The 21,407-nt window shown below is 34.9% G+C and overlaps 1 protein-coding gene and 1 non-coding gene across 2 annotated transcripts; one reads left to right on the plus strand and one right to left on the minus strand.

The window, feature by feature from the left end:
• Positions 1 to 5,443: 5,443 nt before the first annotated feature.
• On the minus strand, positions 5,444 to 20,521 carry GCA (grancalcin). The gene is made up of 8 exons (XM_052635657.1): positions 20,495 to 20,521; positions 16,783 to 16,899; positions 14,202 to 14,271; positions 9,781 to 9,824; positions 9,350 to 9,497; positions 6,490 to 6,603; positions 6,115 to 6,173; positions 5,444 to 5,470 (listed from the first exon to the last, which is right to left on the minus strand). The coding sequence occupies exons 1-8, from the start codon at positions 20,519 to 20,521 to the stop codon at positions 5,444 to 5,446; spliced, it is 606 nt and encodes a 201-aa protein (XP_052491617.1).
• LOC128044008 (U6 spliceosomal RNA) lies at positions 12,774 to 12,876 on the plus strand. The gene has a single exon (XR_008199001.1). It is a non-coding gene; the product is annotated as a U6 spliceosomal RNA (small nuclear RNA).
• Positions 20,522 to 21,407: the final 886 nt, after the last annotated feature.

A 21,407-nucleotide genomic window follows, 5' to 3' on the forward strand; every position in this document is an offset into this window, starting at 1 on the left:
ATGTAGCATGAAATCATGATGCTTTTGAAATACTCTGTGCAGAAATATTTATTTTTTAGCAAATATTTTCTTCAGATTGGTATGTGATATTGACAATGTAATCTACTTGCACAACTAGTTTTGCAATAACCATCCACAAATAACTGTAAATAAGAAAACTGTAAATTTCATGTAAAAATGGTTGCGAAATTTTGGTAGCTAAAAGTGTACAAGTTGTATTGAAATATAGTATATATACATAATTTAAGAATGAAGCATATAATTTCTGATCTATTTATACATGAAAATTCAAGAATTTGTAAAAGATATTATTTTGGGGAAAAAGAAAGTAAATCTCATTAGCTACTTAGGATACTTTTATTAGGGAAGCCAACTCTTTCCAACATTTTACTAGATACAGAGATAGATACAGGCATGGTGGTGCTGATATATTTCACAAAATCACATAACTGTTAACAGTGCTACAGTTTTACTGAGTTCCACTGGGGCGCTAGTAAGCTGGACTGAGTGGTAAAAGCATTAAATTTCAAAATAAACAAACGACAACCCTTCACTTTTTGCCTCTCAAGAAAACAATAGTAATTTACTAAAATACTTACTGTTTATTTAAACTTTCCGATGACTAATCAGGCTTTAACTTACATGAGATGAATTTTTTTATGTATGTTTGATACATATTTTTCATCTAGGATGAAAATACTGGGATATGATTGTCATTTGCCTATGTTTCATACATTTTTAATTCTTCCCCTAGAATCATTTATCTATTATTTTTTTAAAAATCAAACTATCTTTAAAGGAAACTTTTAAATAAAACCGATTGATCATAACACGGCATGTTCTTAGCTAAGGGCTGTTTAGTCTGTTTAGGGTTGAAATTACCCACTATTCACTTTTAAGGTTTAAAAAACCAAGAGAACATTGCCCTATTTGATAAATAAAAAACCAAACCAAATACAGAGTAGCAGAAAGCACTGTACTATCTAGAAGTGAAGCTGATTAAAAAATAAGAATCAAAGTATGAAAAAACAAAATATTTTTTAAAAGATTCTCTTGCCTTAAGATAAATGTAGGGGTAATGCATTTAGATAGCTTTGGGAAATTAAATACATATTCTCAAGTTCAGTTAACCCTAAAGTCTTTTTAAAATGGCCTATAATTTTCCAAAGAATATGGATCTTTAATTAGTATGTTTCTGGACTATCCATATTAGCAATGTTCAGGTTATCCTTTGCAATTTCAGTAATCATAACAATATAAAATGTGATTAAATACAGTCAACTAAAATGCAAATAACTGTATCTCTAAAGTACATATTTGTGTCTTCATGCTTTTGAGAAAAGGTTCTGTCTCCCCCTTTATGCAAGGGCACATACATAGATACATACACATACACTGTATCAGAAGAAGGGGTACTGATTCCTGGCATACTTGTCTCTGAATATAGCTATTAAATATGACCTAGACCAATTCTTCTCACTCCCTGTAAGATTTCCAAACTGCCACCATCTCTGACATTGCAGAAGGGGCACACCTAAAGACCTAAGTAGCACACAGGCAAGGAGCCTGCTGCTCCCCTCACAGTAGGGCACACCATAGCAATGTAGAATTGCCGCCAATGTCTACTTACTATGTATTCAGATATAGAAGCACATCTGAAATTTGAATGCTCAAAAAGTAATACACAAAGCTGCTTATTACCAAGCTACATGGGGAAAAGGAATGTTAAGTAATATAAGGTTCTTGTCTTTACTATGCTTTTTAAAATAAGTAGACATGGCAAAAAACAAAAGCGCAAGTTTCCCAGGATTCAAATAATGATCTGATAGTGAGACAGAGAAATTTTTCTTAACTGTCCCAGTTTTCTGCAAAGTAGTTTTGTGCTCAGAACTCCACATTACAGGACTATTTGAATTCAGTAAAGACATATGTAATTTTATGACCTTATTCTAGACTATAAATTATTTGAACAGTATTCATTTAAAAGCCCTGCCTGTATTCATCACTATAACACAAATTCAAAATATTTTTCTTTGTATCATCTAGTATTATGAAATCAAGACAGACTCTTAGATGATACCTTAGCATTATACATTTATTTTAAAATGCTCAATTTGCTATGAAAATGATTTGTGACCAACAAAAATGTGATATTATAATATGTTTCAAAGTAATAAAACACTACTTTAAACTGGTTGCATTTTAAAGTTTAAGAGAAAAGAAGAATATACTAACCTGAAAAATGTATTGAATTTTACTCACTAGATTTAATTTACCAGATTTTAACAAATTTACTCCTATTAATTTCCCAGAACACTGCTACAAAAAAAACATATCATTTATGTCTGTCAAACATAAAAGGACAAAGAAAAGCACACTTCTGACATAGAGTATTTGTTTGTTCAGTTTTGTAATGCCATAACAGTGACCTTGATTTATATATTTTACTTAAATCATCACAATTTATATTTTCAATTACACAGATTTTATCTACATTAATAAATTTTACTCTCTTCCAGGGTAAATGCCTTCTCTGGAAATAAACATATCTCTTGACATTTTTCTATTACATTTTGTTTCTGAATGCATGCTTGATAGATCAAATGAGCACAGTCCTTGAAATTACACTTGAAAGTGGACCAAATTAAGATTCCAATAGTATTGATCACCCCCTGATGTAATTTAAAATGTGTAAACTGCCACTCAAAATAGAAGTGCAATACCTGACATTTAATCATTTGGCAGTCTTTGAAGCATAGGTGAATTACTGCACTGTTACTTGAACTGAAGTATCTCTTAACATATATATGTTACAGATTTTGTATGATGCAAAACTTTACAGCAAGCTATTTGAATGTTTATTAAAAAAATTCTCAAAATGACATGGAAACATGTTTATTGTATAAATAAAAGCACTTAGACATTAAGAGTGTACATGATTTAATAATTTACATCATCATAAGAAAACTGGGGCATGAGTTAATTAGTACAAACTACCACACTACATTCACATTCATTATAAAACGATTTAATTTTTACCTTAGTAATAGATTCTGTTTACATTATTTTAAAAGCATTAAAAATATGAATTGCATTTTAGCAGAAAAATCCTGGTAATGTATTGTCTATGGCTAATGTTTATATAAGATTTTCTAATGTGTACAGATTAGAAAACCAAGCACTAGAAAAATATGTAATTGTCCTGAAAGCCAAAATGACCCTAGTGTTTGAAATAATGTTAATCTGGGAATTTGCAAAGAAAGTGATGATTTTGCAAATCTTATTTCTAGATTTATGTTCTCATTAGTATAAGAAAATTTGAAAAGAGGCTAAATAAAATTCTATGGATTAAAAAAAAAAGGATTATCTAATGTGAAGTACAAAACAACTGTCTGACAACCAGGTTGGATTGGCATAGAACATCAGTTTTGCTAACAGGGAGGGTTCTGAGGTTAAAAAAAATTCAGAAAAAACTGAGTCAAATAAAATTGAGATTTTCTGTACCTTACGTTTTATTAAGCTTCCTGAGGAAGATAAGGCTTTCCCGAATATGTTTGGTGCTGGGAACTTCTTCAGACCTCCTATGACCAAAAGTCATAGGAACACCTTTGGTAAAGGATGAGTTAAGATAAGCGTGTAAAAGTTCTAACGCAAAGTGTCATTTGACAAAACTTACGTGACTCATGTCATACCATTTTAAAAGTTTTACCTCAACCATGAGCGTCCAAATAAGGGAAATTATAACTGACCTCAGAATAGTACAATAACTCAACCAACTGTCCAAAGTGTATGTTAAGATTCCATGCTGCTGAATCACGGTATCACCCTTACGAAGGATACACAGTGTGTTTATGTGATCTCTTTCCTACAACACTGCTAATTAGAATTCTGTATCTTTTATGGCCCAGTTAATATGCTCTCACATCATCAAATATATGTTCATGAAAAAAGGTAACAGCGAGAGGACAAAATTACATGATTTATTCATTCACACATTTTTATAAATCTAACCAAATGAATTTGACAGCTAATTATATAAAATTATCAATATCAACAAGAGTATACATTACTTCCTTTCCAGGTTCTTTTAAAGTGAAAGTTGATCTATAATTCTGTATCTTTATAAAAGGTTTTTTTTTTTTAAGATACTACCATTCATCCTCCATTTTTATGAAACTTCTATGAAAAACTATATTATTAATTTGATCACAAACCATATTAAAATTATGTTAATTTGTATTCACCTTTAAGCTAGAAGATATTCAGTTAAAGTGTAATAAAAGTATGTGGTTTACTAACTCTTCATTTAGAAAGACTGAGGCGTGTTTGCCAAGAAAGGGACTGATTAACTACAACTTATATCAGTAATCTTAAAATGCTAAGAACCTGCAGACTCCACTTTCAATTTTCATAGTAATGCCACTCAGAAACTCTGTCTACCATGCTCAGGACCCACATCACACTTACTGAGAAGGACTTATGGGTTTACTAATGTCAAAATCACAGACTAATGCTGTCAAGACAGTCAAACGTGTAATTTCTAAACATTTAAACAAAGTGGTACATTACTCAATTTTTTAAAAATTTTATAAACAGCTAATAGCAATATGTATAAACAATTTAGTTTAACAAACTGAAATATTGAGATTTCATTAAAAATATGCCATTTGCAGAAAACCTAAATTTAAACAAAGATGCCATTTTAGGTTATCTATACAGAGAAAGAAGTTATGTTCATTAAGAATTTTGTTCCACAGAAGACAATAAAACACACTGAAGAAAAACATATATTGCAAAAAAATTTAAAAAGGAAAAACAATGCCTCCTGTAGTTTTATTTCACCGTAGATTAATTTATGGTCCACCTAACGTGATTCAGGATAAAATTTTAGGAACTAAAATTTTCTTCTTCACAGGCAAAGAGTCACAAGTTTCTGTTTTCTGATTATGTGAGCAAATAAAAAAAAACCTACTATAAAGATCGCACAAAATCTAGGCCTCCCTTTCTGGCTCACCTTCAAATACCAACAACTACAAACAAATTTTTCAAAATATAATTTGTAACCTTCAGGTAAGTATAAATTAGTTTTATCTAGGCTTGCATCATTTAGCTTCTTATACAATCTATCTTTTTAAAATATATAATCTATCTTGTAATTAAGAAAGAAAATTAAAGCTAAGAGGTATTTATATCACTTAATTATACACCTATGTTGATTATGCAGATATCTCTAAAGTTATAACTTTACTAAAAGCAATAATATTCCAAATACAAAAACATCTCTCTTATTGCTTTACACTGTGAGCTAAAGTAAAAACTCAGAGAAGAGATTCAATATATGGAATATGGAAAAGCCTTAGAAGCTTTAATCCTAAGGAGTCCAGTTCATTTCTTGTAAGCAGAGAAACTCATAGTATTTCTTCAGCTTTCAAATTCTAGACATTCAAACTGCCATTGTGCCCTGCAAAAACTAATAACAGGCAAAATCATCGTTTGGTAACAACAATATGGTTTTTGTCTTTAATGTTTTGTCTCTAATTATATTCCACAGAAGCATTTTCTCAAGAGGAGAAATGTTTACTGTCTAAGGTTTGTAACTCAAACCAGTATTATGCTAGTAGGATAAAGTTGACCTTATAATTTCCACATAACACAAATAAAATGAAACCCTGAAACACTTAGGAACATGTGAAATATAACCTTTCCTTTAGCGTCAATTGAAAAAAAAAAAAAAGGACTCAGCCAAATAGCAACAATGGAAATCAGAAATGAATAGTTCCATTACCTATCATAGATGAACATTTCCTATCTCTTTCAGAAGGAAGATCATCACAAGTAAAATACTCTTTATAAATTTGCCCTTAAAAATGATTTGGAACATAAACTGCCAAAATCACTGTCATAAAATTTTAAAGTATTTTTATGTTTAATATCAAGTCAAATTGGTTACTTATACCACTACTGAATTTTATATTTGAGTTATGCTGAAAAATATAGAAAAAGTAAAATTTATTATCTCCACTACTGAAACCAGAGATCATTTACATTTTCTGATCACTATGAACACACATAGAACACAGTATAAATATCAAAAGTGTAATACAGGATACTCACATCGTCATATACGAAACTCACAACCCCTTGTTGCAAGTGGTCTCTTCTCCTAAAGAAATCTTTAAACAAGAAGTTATTTTCTGTGTTACAGTTTAAAATCTAGTTTTAAATAACTGGTGCCCCCAGGTATTACAAAAGGAATAACTTTATACTCTAATAAATCTTGTGATTTTTTAAATATCCCAGGCCACTGAGATATGAAGAAAATTTTCCAAAACTGAGCTATAACATTTTTTCACTATTTATATTCCTAAAGTTTTGAAGCATTAGAACTCTGATAAGATTTTAACAGTGAATAAAGAGGGGAAGACACATAATACTATCACTTTGCTGAAGGAAACGTCCCCTAATACTGTGCCCATAAATGGACCATACCTGTCAATGCTCGAAGCTTCACACAACAAGCAACATAATCATCAAAGAAGATTCTGCCATTCTTGCTATAACGTTTGACAATGGTAGTTACTGTCTGAGGACTCAACCTATAACCTAGAAAAAGGGATTGCTAGATTAAAACTTCTGAAACTACACATCATAAGCACACCATTGACCAACAATGTATTCTTGTTAATAAAGTTATAAAACATTAACTTTCAGAATTCATTACATAAAAATATATATCAGAAACAAAACACATTCCTATTGAAATTGATCAGGAAAGGTTTCATTACTAATAGCAAAAGTGGTACATAAATTTCACAATTCCAACTCTATAAAAAGTCAAAGCTAGGAAAAAGAAAACAATTATCTTTTTGTGCTTGTAAAATATATTTTTGTTTTGAAATAATGTCTAATGTAGTGACATGTTTTTTAATTCATCAATTATTAAACCCTGTAATTTAATAGTTCTTCAAAAACATCAAAGCAAAGATTATTAGTGATCTTTGATATCATTCAAATCTGTATTTCCCACTGACTGTATTGTCTTAGAGTCAAAGAAAATTTGAGAATCAACATGGTTACTTAAAGTGGGGAAAAATAGTGAAATGTTATTCCATTTTGGCCTATAACCCTTATTATGTTTCTTCATAAATTTTTCCTTTTTTAACCGGTATTTTTACTCTTTCCTTGGTTCTTTGCTGTCTAGTCCAATGGTCTCCAAAAGTTTTTGAATGTATACTTCGAGTAAAAAGTTTTGGATCATTCACTCTCATTATATGTATATTATTTAGTCTTAAATTCTATACAAGTATGACTATTTGATGATTTACATTTTAAAATATATAAAAAACTAAAATTTAAAAGAATGGAGTAAAAGTAATTAGAAATATAAATTAATTTATTTCACTTGTGGTCCCCCCTAGTGATGGTCCTATGTATTTAATGAGGTGTGTATATTTCACTGTGAAGAATGCTGGCTTAGAAATGTTGTCTTTATTTATTACTGGATTAGATGTAGACAAAAGACATTCATCCAGGCAAAGGGAAAAATAATGAAAATAAAACGCAATAGAAGATAATTCTACAAATAACTATAATGAAATGCAATCCAGGAAACTTGCTAAAAGTAATTGAAAGGAAAGGTATAAATTAATAGAAGTCAAATATGCAAGCAAATGTTATTATATGCAAATAAACCCTGAGCTCCCTATTAGAGAGTTATGATCCGGGTAGATATGGGACTGATAAAACTCACAAGATTTTCCATAGCATTCTCATCAAAAAAAAATTGAATATATTAAAATATATCTGAAGACCTAAAATTTGAATAATACAGATGTCTCTTTGTTACTTACACTCAACTGCCTATGTGAATTCTTTGGTGGTTTTCTTTTTTCTAAATGGTTATATTAATTTTCCAACATTGCACAGAATTAAGAACCAAGTTTAATTCATTAGGAATTAAGAGTCTATAATTAAACTACACAAGTTTATATGCACAGGACTATCCCTAAAATGACAATTTATTAAAATGTCTATTTATAAAACAAAATCATGGTTTTGACTTTAAACTGAAATTTGAGATAATTTACACTTGTTCAGATTTCGGAAAAGTACAATCTTTCAAAAGTTAGTTTTGTTACGAAAGCACTTTGTTTAGAAATGAATGTACATAAAATCACAAGCATAAATACAATTATGAAAACTACTTAAATTGTAAGCAAGTTAAATGGACTGTATGTAGTCCATGGAATTCTCCAGGCCAGAATACTGGAGTGGGTAGCCCTTCCCTTCTCCAGGGGATCTTCCTAACTCAGGGATCGAGCTCAGGTCTCCCACATTGCAGGTGGATTATTTACCAGTTGAGCCACAAGGAAAGCCCAAGAATACTGCAGTGGGTAGCCTATCCCTTCTCCAGAGGATCTTCCTGGTATTGAGCTGGGGTCTCCTGCATTGCAGGCAGATTCTTTACCAACTGAGCTATGAGGGAAGCCCCAAGCAAGTTATACACCATTCATATTATCATTTTTTTAAAGAAAACAGACTGAGAACTTTAGCTTATCAGAGATATGATAAAATAAATTTAGTCTTTTGAGATACTCTAAAATGTAGATTTCTCATTTTGAGGGTTGTTTTCTTTTTTTTTTTTGGTGTCTACTGTGTGTTCTATGGAGAAGGCACTGGCACCCCACTCCAGTACTCTTGCCTGCAAAATCCCATGGACGGAGGAGCCTGGTAGGCTGCAGTCCATGGGGTCGTTAAGAGTCAGGCACGACTGAGCGACTTCACTTTCACTTTTCACTTTCATGCATTGGAGAAGGAAATGGCAACCCACTCCAGTGTTCTTGCCTGGAGAATCCCAGGGACAGAGGAGCCTAGTGGGCTGCCGTCTATGGGGTTGCACAGAGTTGGACACGACTGAAGCGACTTGGCAGCAGCAGCAGCAGTGTGTTCTATACTACATAAAGAAGAAGAAAAACTAGACTACATATGGAGACCTGTTATTGAGATAAGCTTTTGCCATCAAATTAGAGATCTTACTAAGTTACAAAAGTATACAATATAAACGATGAGTACGAACAATTAGAATAAATTTAAGTATATTCAACATAGGAAATTCAGAAACTTTTATCAACCAGAATGCATGAAAGGTTATCCTTTCAAAAGCTCACAAATAAAATGATTTTGTTAAAGATATTTAATCAGAATGTATCTATAACCTTGAAATCAAACTGGACAATAGCTGCTGAAATAATATACCCTTTTATTATTTAGCAAGTTTAAACAATTAAGATTCATCTGATCAAAGAACAAAGACAACCTGGATTTATTTAAAGAATTTTAATATGCTTACCCATAGCAGCAATGGCTTGATTCAGTTCATGATGCTCTACTGAGCCACTTCCGTCTTTATCAACAGTTATGAAGTTTTGCTTCCAGGAGTTAAGAGCTGCCCAGAGTTCTTTGAATTCATTAAATCCCATTTTTCCTGTGTAATCTCTCTGATAGTTTTATTAATGAAAATAAATTCTGATACAAAAGAGAATTTAACCTGGACTCAAAATTCCAAATAAGTGATTGAAAAATTGTAAGCTCACTTCTGCAAGAATTAGCCAATGTAGTATATAAATAGACTTATATAAAAATGGAAAAGAATGGAATTCAAATAAGGATATTACAAAGTATTTTTAAATAGTCTAGTTTACCATGATCATTTATACCTAACAACTGCCTTAAGGGTAATTTTTCTATATTCTAGTATTTTTTGTTTTTACTCAAGGATACATCCAACATGGCAATCATAATTCTGCAGGTTTCCAAACTGAAGGCTATAAAACATATTTATTATCTGAATTAAATTCTGCCCTATTACAACAATTTCTGTTTTTAAAACAAAACATTTACCAACTGACTGCCAAAACTATACATCACTCAATGAACAAACTCTATTAGGCATGCATAGTGAAAGAAAAAAAAAAGAAAAAAATTACTACCTTCATACATCTACTAAAGAGATTTGGGTAATTAAATAAGCAGTTATAAAATACTGAAAACCATCTCAGGGATGGGGGAGCCTGGTAGGCTGCCATCTATAGGGTCTCACAGAGTTGGACACGACTGAAGTGACTTAGCAGCAGCAGCAGCAGCAAACAAGGGGAAAAGAGGGCTTTAGTCTTCCTAACACAAATGCCAAGTCGGCTTAAGTAGTTCTCACATACTGAGATCACAAAACTTGTTAGAGATTTGGTTAAAGCTTAGGGCATATGGGAAGGAGAGGCATATAATGACTTCAGATGAGGACCATATCCTACAGGTTTAAGACCAATGGAGGTTACTAATGGATTGGAGAAGGAGATGGCAATCCACTCCGGTACCCTTGCCTGGGGAATCCCATGGACAGAGGAGCCTGGCGGGCTACAGCACATGGGGTCGCAGAGAATTGGACATAACTTAGTGACTAATCAACAACAAAGGATTTTAAGGAACATAGGAGCAATTCTAAAATTTCCATTTCAGAAACAGTAGTTGACAAAGAAAGACTACATAGAGAGTAAAGTACGATGAATCTGGATGTAGGTAAATCATTTGGAAGTTAACTCCACTCAACCAAGTAAGAAAGAGATGAGCTTCAGAACTGAAAGGAACTGCTTTTTCTTGGGGGAGGGGGAAAGAAAGGAAGAAGAAATATAGATAATAAGATAGTTGGCTATCTTAAATCAGAAATATTAACACTTCCATATTTAAAGAACTATAAATGAGGACTTACTAGGCAAAATTTAATTTTTTCTAATCCTTATCATAATTACATTCAATTAGCATGCTGATTTATCTCAAGACTTATTATACATAGTCCTGATGAAGGAGATCTTATGTCAGTACAGTTCAGTGAAGTTTACAAAATTCTTACTAGTAGCTCCTTAAGATAAAAAAATGAATAAGCAAAAATGCTTAAAATTATTTATGCTATTTGATAAAATATTTTGAAATTTTTATAAAGAAAAAAACTATTTCAGCTAAATTTTAGATCCATTAAAGAAAATTATAAAACAATCCACACATTAAAAAAAAACTTTCTTTAATGTTTCACATAGTATCAATTGTAGAATAGATGGTTATGGTATTTTCAGACTGGTAATTCAATTGACACTGAATAAGCAGTTACTATGAACCAGTAGTGTATGTTCTGTGATTTAACATAAACATGCCTAACCTATTCAACCTTGAGATTTCTTTGGAAGGAATGATGCTAAAGCTGAAACTCCAATACTTTGGCCACATCATGCGAAGAGTTGACTCATTGGAAAAGACTCTGATGCTGGGAGGGATCGGGGGCAGGAGGAGAAGGGGACGACCGAGGATGAGATGGCTGGATGGCATCTCGGACTTGATGGACGTGAGTCTGAGTGAACTCCAGGAGATGGTGATGGACAGGGAGGCCTCGCGTGCTGCGATTCATGGGGTCGCAAAGAGTCGGACACGACTGAGCGACTGAACTGAACTGAACCTATACTAGTCCCAGTTTTACAAATAAAGCAACTGCGGCCCAGAAAGATTAAGTTTCCCAAGTTCAGAGAGCTAACAGGTGGAAAAGAGAGGATTGGAGACCAGTACTCTTTCATACAAAAACTTCTCAGGCAGGGACAGGGAGAAATCTCTGGAATGGCATTCCATCATTTTGTCCAGTAAATTAGATCTAATTTGCCTTAAAGTTAACATAGCACTTAACATAAAGTTAAGTGGAAGAATCTGAATAGATGATAATAAATGACAAAAATTCAGTCATCAAATAACCAGCTCTTCAATCAGTTTCAAAATAGAACCAAGTAAATGTAAAAGTAAATAATCTTGACAAAGAATAGAAGAGAAGTTTTAGGAGAGTCGACAGATTTTCACTCTCTCCCCATACCACATTAGAATGGATAGAATTAAATTGAATTTTTACAATTTGTAATCCTTTAGAGAATAAGAGAGGAAACCTAGAAACAAAACTTTGCAAGTTGAAAAGTAGGTGGACATAAGTTGACAACCTCCATCTGAGAAAAGTGGCTTCCTGACCCTGCAATAAGAAAAGCTGAGAAGCAGCCTCGTTATCCTGGAGGAGACTTCAAACTTTTACAAATTGGTGTGAATGTAGAGACAAAAACAGAAGGACTGGTTGAATGCCTATGTAAGGTGCCTTTGAAGCCCTAATCTTGCTTCAGCCACATGGATGGCTGCCATGTCTACTCCCAAGCCAGCAGACATCTGGGGTTTTATTTTCTGGAGGGTTCTATGCACTGCAGGAAACCAGGCACTGTTGAAGACAGGGCTATCTATTAAAACAAGGAAATAAAGTGACAATTTACAAAAGACTGAGAACCCTGCCAAGTCCTCCCTCCTGGGCTCCAGAGAGCAGATCAACTGGACAACCAGCCCCAAAAGAAATCCCTAAAGATCCTGACACCCAGTGTTGCAGGAAAAACTGCCCAGCTGAACCGCTAGGCTCTCAAGTCTGGAGTCAACACCCAGCCCAGCTCTCAGGGCTTCTAACCGGTATTTTAGTTAAATATGAGCAACCAAGCATCATCAGACATCTGAGAAAGGCAGCTGACATGAAAGACAGTCAAATGAACAAACCAGGGAAAAAACATTGAAGAAGTAGGTTACGCAGGAGGAAAAAAAACCTGGAAAAAAGATTAAAAATCTCAGAGAGATAAGGAAAGATGTCACATTCATGAAAAAAAGAACAACTGCTTTTGGATTTTAAAAACATGATAGGAGAAATGAAAGCCTCACTAGAACTTGAGGAGAACATATACTAAAATTGGAACAATACAGAGACAATTAGCATGGCCTTTACACAAGGATGACACTCAAGTTCCTGAAGTGTTATAAAAAAAAAAAAGAAAGAAAGTTGAGGTTGTTGTGTGTTCTCTGTAGCCTGCCAGGTTCCTCTGTTCATGGGATTTTCCAGGCAGGAATGCTGGAGTGGGTTGTCATTTCCTTCTCCAGGAGATCTTCCCGACCCAGGGATCAAATCTGTGTCTCCTGCATTGCTGGCAGATTCTTTATCACTAAGCCACCCAGGATTTCCCCAGAAGTAGAAGAAACCAAGAGGCAGGAGAGAAAAAGAAAAATCACCCAATCCAAATGGCAGGCTTCCACAAAGAGAAAATGCAGAAAATATCACTGAAGAAAACTGCTCAGAATGAAAGCAAATGAGCCTCGATTGGAAACTCCCTCTGCATCCCACATACACCAAGGAACAGCACTATGACATTTCAGACCAAGGGCAAAGAGAAGCTTGCACAAGCCTCTACACACTAAAAACAAATGACATACAGGCAGAAAACAAAAAGATCAAACAATAATGGAAGCTGGAAGCAATGGAGCTTAAAACTCTTAAGTCAAAATGTTTTGTAATCTGGAGTTCTATACCTGGCTAGTCACTTAAGGACACAATGAAAGCATTTTCACAGGAAGTCTCAAAAGATGTGTTTCTCATGTACTTTTATTAGGAATCTATTAATAATGTATTTTATCAAATTTAAGATGAGAACAAGCGACGGAATGAAGGGGAGATCCAATTCAAGAGAGAGAGGAAAGGGCGCCAGATAAGAGCATCATGACTGCAATGCACAGAAAACGAGGCACAACAGAAAGCCCCAGGATGGGGATTAACTTCAGAAAAAGCAAACAGTTACAGAAAAAGGAAAGTTAATCATATATTATTCTAAGACTCAGGAAGAGCACTCAGACAGTTAACAATAAAGCAAATGCTTATTACTGACCTAATGAAAATTACTGAATAGCTATACTGGATGGACGGGAAGGGAAGGGCTCCTGTGCACAGAGCAGGGACACGGCTGAAAGGGTTACATCCTTCCTCATTGTCCACAGCAGGACACAATCACTGATCATCATCAAAACTGAAAATCAACAGCAATAAAAGCATGCTGTTTGAGATATGGAGGCACAGTTCAAAAGAATTAGCCGAAAGAAGTTGAAAGAGATTTTTTTCTAAGAGTGGTTAACGTCAGGGGGGGGAATGCACACTGAACAGTATTTACTTGACAAGATTAGCATTATTTGACTCTGCATTATGTGTGTGAATGTATGTGATTAAAAAAAGTTTTAAAAAACATTTCAAGTATGGACACAAAAAAGTTAGAAAGTGAATTTCCTAGTGCAATTTCAACAGAAGGAGAAAAAAAAAAAGATCTCACGAGAAAAAGTTCCACTAATTCCAGATTGTGTTAAACACTTCTGAAGTTCTTCAGCATCCACTTCACCATCCTGGTAAAAAATAATTACAACCTGATTAATGAAAGAAGTTGTATAAAAGCATACTAAAATGCTAACTAGCTGTTCAAGGCCAATAAATAAATATGCAGTCTTCAAAATATTACTCTATTATCATCTACAAAATTATAGAGATAATTACTGATGACAAAGACACATTAGAGAACATCACACAACATGAATACTTTTTCACAATCAAATTTTATTCTATTAAATTATGTAGGCATTTCACATATAATTTATATTCTCTACTTCTGAAAAACAGCATAATCGCTCTGTCCTATAATAATGCAATATAAAATCTTGTGAGAATCATTATACTTCCACTATAAAAAGTTAGAAAAATGCCTAAAATGCGTTCAGAGAAGTCTCTAATTTTTTCTTTCATGCTTCTTTTGAGGGGAGCTTATTTCTAAAGGATACTGAATCTTTAACTGGGAAGAGAAAATTTCATTTTCCTTCACATCTTTACTCTCAGCTTGAGAGTCCCCCTACATTTTGGTGCTATACTTCTGAGTTTTGTCCAAATATTCTTTGCCATTCTTATGAGAAAAAAATCTTTTATCACGAACAAGAAATCACAATCAAAGTGAAACAGGTTGAATACTCTCATTATGTTTCAGTACTGTATCCTCTTTTCTAAAAAAATAAAGAGTATAATAATTTACTTGGAAGCATCTCATACATGGTCATGAATTCAAAACAACAGCTCTGGGAAAGGATTAAGGAGGCAAATTTGAAGCATGTAATTTACAAGAATCCAAAAAAACAAACAAACAAAACTTTCACAAACTAATACTAAGAAGTATTATAAACACATCTAAGGAGCATTATAAACACTAAGGAGTATTATAAATATTATCAGGCAAGTGAGAGACTCACTTTTAAATTTGAGGAAGAAAAAACTCAGTAGTTACATTAAATTATGTTTTAATGCAATATTTAAAAAGACAAAATTAATGCAAAAAAATCTGTGAAAAAATATCCAGTTTTTAAATAAAGGCTCTGAACCTGTTTGTACCATTCACCTCATTTGTCTCTCTTGATATTGACCCTGATTAAGTCTATCAAGCCTGTTAGGTTTACCTGATGGTCTGAAATGTTTAAGATATTTAAGTATATACCAGTTTATTTATTGCATTTTAATCTGCTTATTTTGTGGAAATAAACCCAAGTATTTGGTAAAACAAAAATTTAATGAAAGTGTCAAATAGTACAATCATAGCAGATCATTGTTGACAACTGTTACAATGAAATAGTTTGTAAGTCAAATAAAGGTCTCTAAATATACATGTCTGGTTCTTATATTTTAAGTTGTAGTTTTATAAAATGAGTTTATTATATAGTCAGCTATAGATTGCATACTTTTTCCCAGTATTATACTACTTAAGAGCTCCTTGTTGATAAGAGTGGTATAAGGCAACAGGATCGCACTTAGCTACAAATAATAGAAAATATTATCAAAGGGGCTTAAAGAAATAAATGCTTCCTGGGGCTAGGCAGATCTAGACTCTGTGGCGACTTAACAAAGCCATCAATCTCTTTTCATATTTCCAAATCCCTCATCCACAGGCCTTTCTCTCAAGCTTCTGGCCTCCAGATCACAAGATGGCTACAGCACTTCCATACTTCAAGTCCCCTTTCCAGCCAAGTGTTCCCCTTTCCAGAAGAAGGAAAAAGGGCTAACACTAGTTTCAGCTAAGCTTTCCTCATTTGGAAAAGGAAAGCATCCCAAAGAAATTGCACCTACATCTCAATGGCCAGTATTATGGCACAATGGCTACCTTTATACAAAGGTGTCTGAGACAGGATTAGGGTTTTCCAACCTCTAATACACATGAAAAGGGAAAAGGACGTTTTGAATGAAATTTGGGTAGTCAAAACAAAGCGTTTGCAACATATAATAATTCTGTGTATATATATTTCTAGAAAGACATTTGGGATCTAGTGAACATTTAAATGAATGAATAATGAATGGAAAATGTTATCAAACTTCTCTGAAATTCTAACCACTCAATAAATCTTGACTACTGTAAAAGGAAAGAGACATGGTCTGTGTCTAAGACTCAAGAGTGAATCTCTCTCTCTGCTCATTAGTTTGGTATTTGCACCTTCATTCCACCCCATTTCCTTTACCTTTTCCCGATCTGCTTTACCATTAAGGCTCTCCCAGAAACATCCACAGTGTACAAGTCTCTGTGATACTCTGCCCTAGCTTCTGCAAGAAGATTTACATAGAGATCACTTCTTCCCAGATCCTATCTGGCTCAGTCTCCATGCACCACCCTGGTTTCTCCTAACATGTTAGACACCAAACTAACAGACTTTTTAATAAGATAATTATGACCACCCTAATTTCTGATCTCAGAAAAAAAAACTAAATTAGCTTAAAATACAAATTTCATATACATTTTAAATGAAACACTAAGTAAAAGAGCTTGACAGTTGTTTTAGATTGCAATAATTTTTTTAACTGATATTTGTGCTGTATACTTAGCATTTTACCTGGCCAGCAATAGCAAGGAAGCATTTCCACATGGGGTCTCCTGTTGAGATACTGCCTGGATAAACTGGGTTTCCAGGGTATCCTGGCTGTCCCATTGGATTGCCAAAATTTCCAAACTAAAAGAGAGGAAAGGGAGGAGGTTATTAATATAAATATTACCCATTATACACTAAATTTGGTTTAAAAGAACATATTTATGAGAAGTCCATTGAAAAGTAAAAATTGAGTTACTGAAACTTCCCAAATCATCACAAAAGCTGTTAGCTACAAACTGTTAGTTGCCTTGCATTACTTAATTCATCCCACTAACAAATATTATCCAATGTTCTTTAAAGTCTTAAGGAAAAAAGAAGTCTCTAGCCTCTAAGAATGAGGCATACTTTTAAAAAGTGTTGATCATCATCACGGAAGCAAAAAGTTAAAAAATATAAGAAAATTTCACCTATAGTAAAATGAAAAAGTAAACCTAAAGATACATACATAGAATACATAGTAAATACAATGAAACTGTGTCCATGACCAAATCATGGGAAAGTGCATAGGGCTGAAACATACTGAAACATCCACCAAAAAACATGCATTGTTTTATAAAGCAAGACACCAGTGAAGAGAATAACAGGTGGTAATTCAAACCAAGGTCATCTTCAAAATAAGAACAAGAAGAATACCAACAATAATAATAGCTAATACTTACTGAGAGCTTGTTATATCTTAAGTACTGTTCTAACTACTTTCTCACTTCCCAACAAGTCAGTGAGGTATCAAAGTACTATGTCCTTTTTTCAGTTGAGGACATAAAACTTCAAGCAGTTTCCTGGATTAGTTAAAGTTAAATGGCTAGTACCAGGTAAACCATGATTCAAAAATAGGTAGAGACTACATACTGTTTGTTTCCTGCTTTGGCTCTGGTGATTGTTTCCTTTTTACTCTGGAACTTTGAATGCATTCTTTTATACCTTTGAGAGGCATTTTGCGCACTTGGTGCTCTGTCACGTGTGACTCACTGCGACTCCATGGACTGTAGCCTGCCAGGCTCCTCTGTCCATGGAATTTTCCCAGCAAGAATCCGGGAGTAGGTTACCATTTCCTCCTCCAGGGGATCTTCCTGACCCAGGGACTGAACCCACATCTCCCACATTGCAAGTGAATTCTTTACCACTGAGCCACCAGGAAAGTCCAGACAGGCATTTTTTTTCAGTGTTTTTAATGAGTCTGGAGAATGAAGAAATATCCGACTACCTTTGAAGAATGAGCAGAGACTGATGGAAGGCAAAAAGGGAAAAGAATTCTAAGTACTGGTTGGGGGAAGGGGTGGGGCAAAAAGGAGCCTTTTTGTAGCAGTTTGAAAAGCTGCAGCTTGGGAAACAGTAAAGGCAAAAGAAATGACATATGGGAACTCCAGGAAATGTGCTCAGGGATGCAACCAAAAACTAGATTAGAAAGCAATAAAGTACAAGAAAGAAAATAAAAACGTTAAAATAGTATAATGAATTTTTTTTTAAGTGACTGTTTAAGAATTACTTCTTTGGGACTCCCCTGCTAGTCAATGGTTAAGAATCTACCTGTTAAAGCAGGGGACATGGGTTCAATCCCTGCTCTGGGAAGACCTGACACGCCACAGGGCTATTAAGACCAAGCCAAAACTACTGAGCTGGAGCTCCTGAGCCCATGCTCGCAGCAAGAGAAGCCACTGCAACGGGAAGCTCACATAGTGCAACTAGAGAGAAGCCCCTGATTGCTGCAACTAGAGAAAGCCTGCAGGCGGTAATGAAGATCCATCGCAGTCAAATAAATAAAATCTTTTAAAATAAATAAATAAAAATAAAAGTTACTTCTTTGAAAAGATGGACAGGCCAGTTTCCAGAAAAAAAAAAAAAAAAGAAGTGTATATAACCACAGAGAATTAATATATATATATATATATAAACAAATGCTTATAAACACCTTTTTACCAACACATTTGAAAAGGTAAATTAAATGGACCTTCAAAAAGTATTTAAATTCTATACTATACTGAATTACAGTATATTTTTATACTATTTTATATTTTTAAATTACAAAAACATACTGAAGGAAGAAAAATCCTATTTGTAATAAGGGTAACTATGATATAAAGATCAACCTTAAATTTAAAAACTGCATAAAATATTATTTTTTGAGTTACCTCACTGATTGGGGGAAAGTTTCAGGCCAGTATTGGGGGACAAGTCTTGATCCAGAGGTAAAAAGATTAGCAAAATTCCCAAAGCAACTTTTGCTCTGAGGCAATAACAAACACCTAGACTTTTGGTTCTAAGGCCTCCAAGGACATGGAGGGCAATCAGGGCCTGGGGCATATTCAAGAATTTAAGGCTTACTGGAGATGCTCCCCTCCTTAAGGTTCACAGAAGAAAGAAGGCCAAACCAAGTATAAGCATATTATTGTTGTTTAGTCGCTAAGTTGTGTCCGACTTTTGAGACCCCATCAATGGTAGCCAGCCAGGCTTCCCCATCCTTGGGATGTCCCCACAAGAATACTGGAGTGGGTTGCCATTTCCTGCTCCAGGGGATCTTCCCATACCAGGGATTGAACCTATGTCGCCTGCATTGGCAAGTGGATTACTTAGTGAACCTAGACCCTCTACTGTAGCATCTCAAATAAAGTTTTACATCACTCTTTGGTAAGTATCCTTTGCTATCTAAATAGTATAATGATCTGATACTTGCTCCTACCCTTTTTTTTTTTCTTAAGAGAGATGAAAAGGCTTTTCTGGAACATTTATTTATAAATGACTGAAAGTGAAAGTCCCTCAGTTGTGTCCAATTTTTTGCGACCCCATGGACTATACAGTCCATGGAATTCTCCAAGCCAGAATACTAGAGTGGGTAGCCTAGCCCTTCTCCAGAGGATCTTCCCCACCCAGGAATTGAACCCGGGTCGCCTGCATTGCAGGCAGATTCTTTACCAACTGAGCTATCAGAGAAGCCCTTAACCCTTTTTCTTTAACTCTTGGAACTTATTCTTCATTCTATTTCTTCCATGAATAGCTTGTCTGTACAAGTTTTCTATGCTTAACATATATCCTTATGCTTGAAAATTCTGACCACACTGTAATACTACCTCAAAAATACGTATAAATTTTGTTGTATATGCTGTTACCATGTCGACGCTACAACTCCCAACTCCCAAAGGTGATGCAGGATAAACAATTAGGTAAGAAAGTATAATCTTCTCCCCTACAACCCAGCCCCCCAAAGTTTAGAACAGACTGCCCTTGGAAGAGTAATAAACATTAGAAGGCATTTAGCATATCTTAATTTACTCATAAGCAACATAAAGAACTGAAAAGAAGTGGTCAAAAAAATTCAGGGAAAAGATGTCTAGCAAAACTGAGGAAGGGGGGCGGGGGAGTAGGGCTGAAGGGAGGGTGGACCAAAGAAGATACTGGAACAAGGAGGATGCTCTGTTCCTCTATCTTAAGAAAGAAATTTCTAAAAACACTCCATGCCCATTGATCCACAAGGATTCGCCTAAGGGACCATCAGGCACCAGAACACCTGCGGCTTTCCGCTTGGCCCCAGCCCGGGCTTCCTACACTACGCAAAGTCCTGGCGCCGCCGAGTATCAGAAGCAGAAGTAAGCAAGGACCGACAGAGGGTGAACCCGGCAACCGCCGCAGGGGCCTCACATCCCGCGGGGGTGGAGGCCGCGCCGAAGCGGCCAGGACTCACCCCTCCACCGTATCCCGGGTATGCCATAACAATCTTGCGAGGCGACAGCCCGGTTGGGAGAAAAGCAAAGTTCTAGGTGCAGGTACAGGTGCAGGTGCAGGCGCAGGTGAGGGTGAGAGACGCACTTGCAGCGCCTTTCATGTCCTCGAGACCACCCTTTTCTGAGTCCAGCCCCGCCCTAGTCGGTTCGGATTGGCTGAGACCTGCCCTTCGCAGCCTATGCGGCCTAGGCCCGCCCCTCCCCCACGTCTAGTCCCACCCATCTCGTCTCTGATTGGCTTCACGAGCCCAGCCTTTTCCTACTCCGCCCCTATTGACTAGCTTAGAGGTCTCGCGCTCTAGCCTTCCTAAACTGCAAAGAAACCTTTGCTGTAGTTAACTTCCACGCTTTTTGGAAAGGCTCTCTAGGCCGGTTTCTTTTCACCTTAGAAATCCCAGAACAGCCCGCCCATGACTTCTTTTTACCTTTTCGTCCACTTTTTTAAAGATGGACTACGAAATATATGAATTTCAAAACTTGCAGAGTTACTTACATCTCTTTTCCGCAGCACCAAAATTATGAAACTGACTTCTGCTCCAAAAATAGTGCGTCTAAGCTAAAACGCTCTTGACACTAAATTTTACAAAAAGGTTATTATAGCTTGTTTGGTAGATAAATGGTGACAAGAGTTGCCAGATCTAGCAAATAAAAAATACAGGATGTTCAATTTTATTTTCAAATAAACAATGAATTTAAAAAAAAAAATGAGTATGTCCCAAACGTTGAATGAGATATACACTTGTACTAAAAAATGATTTGCTGTTTATTGGCTGATAATATACAAGGCATTCTATATATTATCTAGTAACCCAATAGATGACTCAACATTTGGGCAAACTCTTAACTCTTGAGTTGTGCCTCCTAATAATATCC

Source organism: Budorcas taxicolor, chromosome 2 (assembly GCF_023091745.1).
Source record: "Budorcas taxicolor isolate Tak-1 chromosome 2, Takin1.1, whole genome shotgun sequence".
Lineage (NCBI taxonomy): Eukaryota > Metazoa > Chordata > Mammalia > Artiodactyla > Bovidae > Budorcas > Budorcas taxicolor.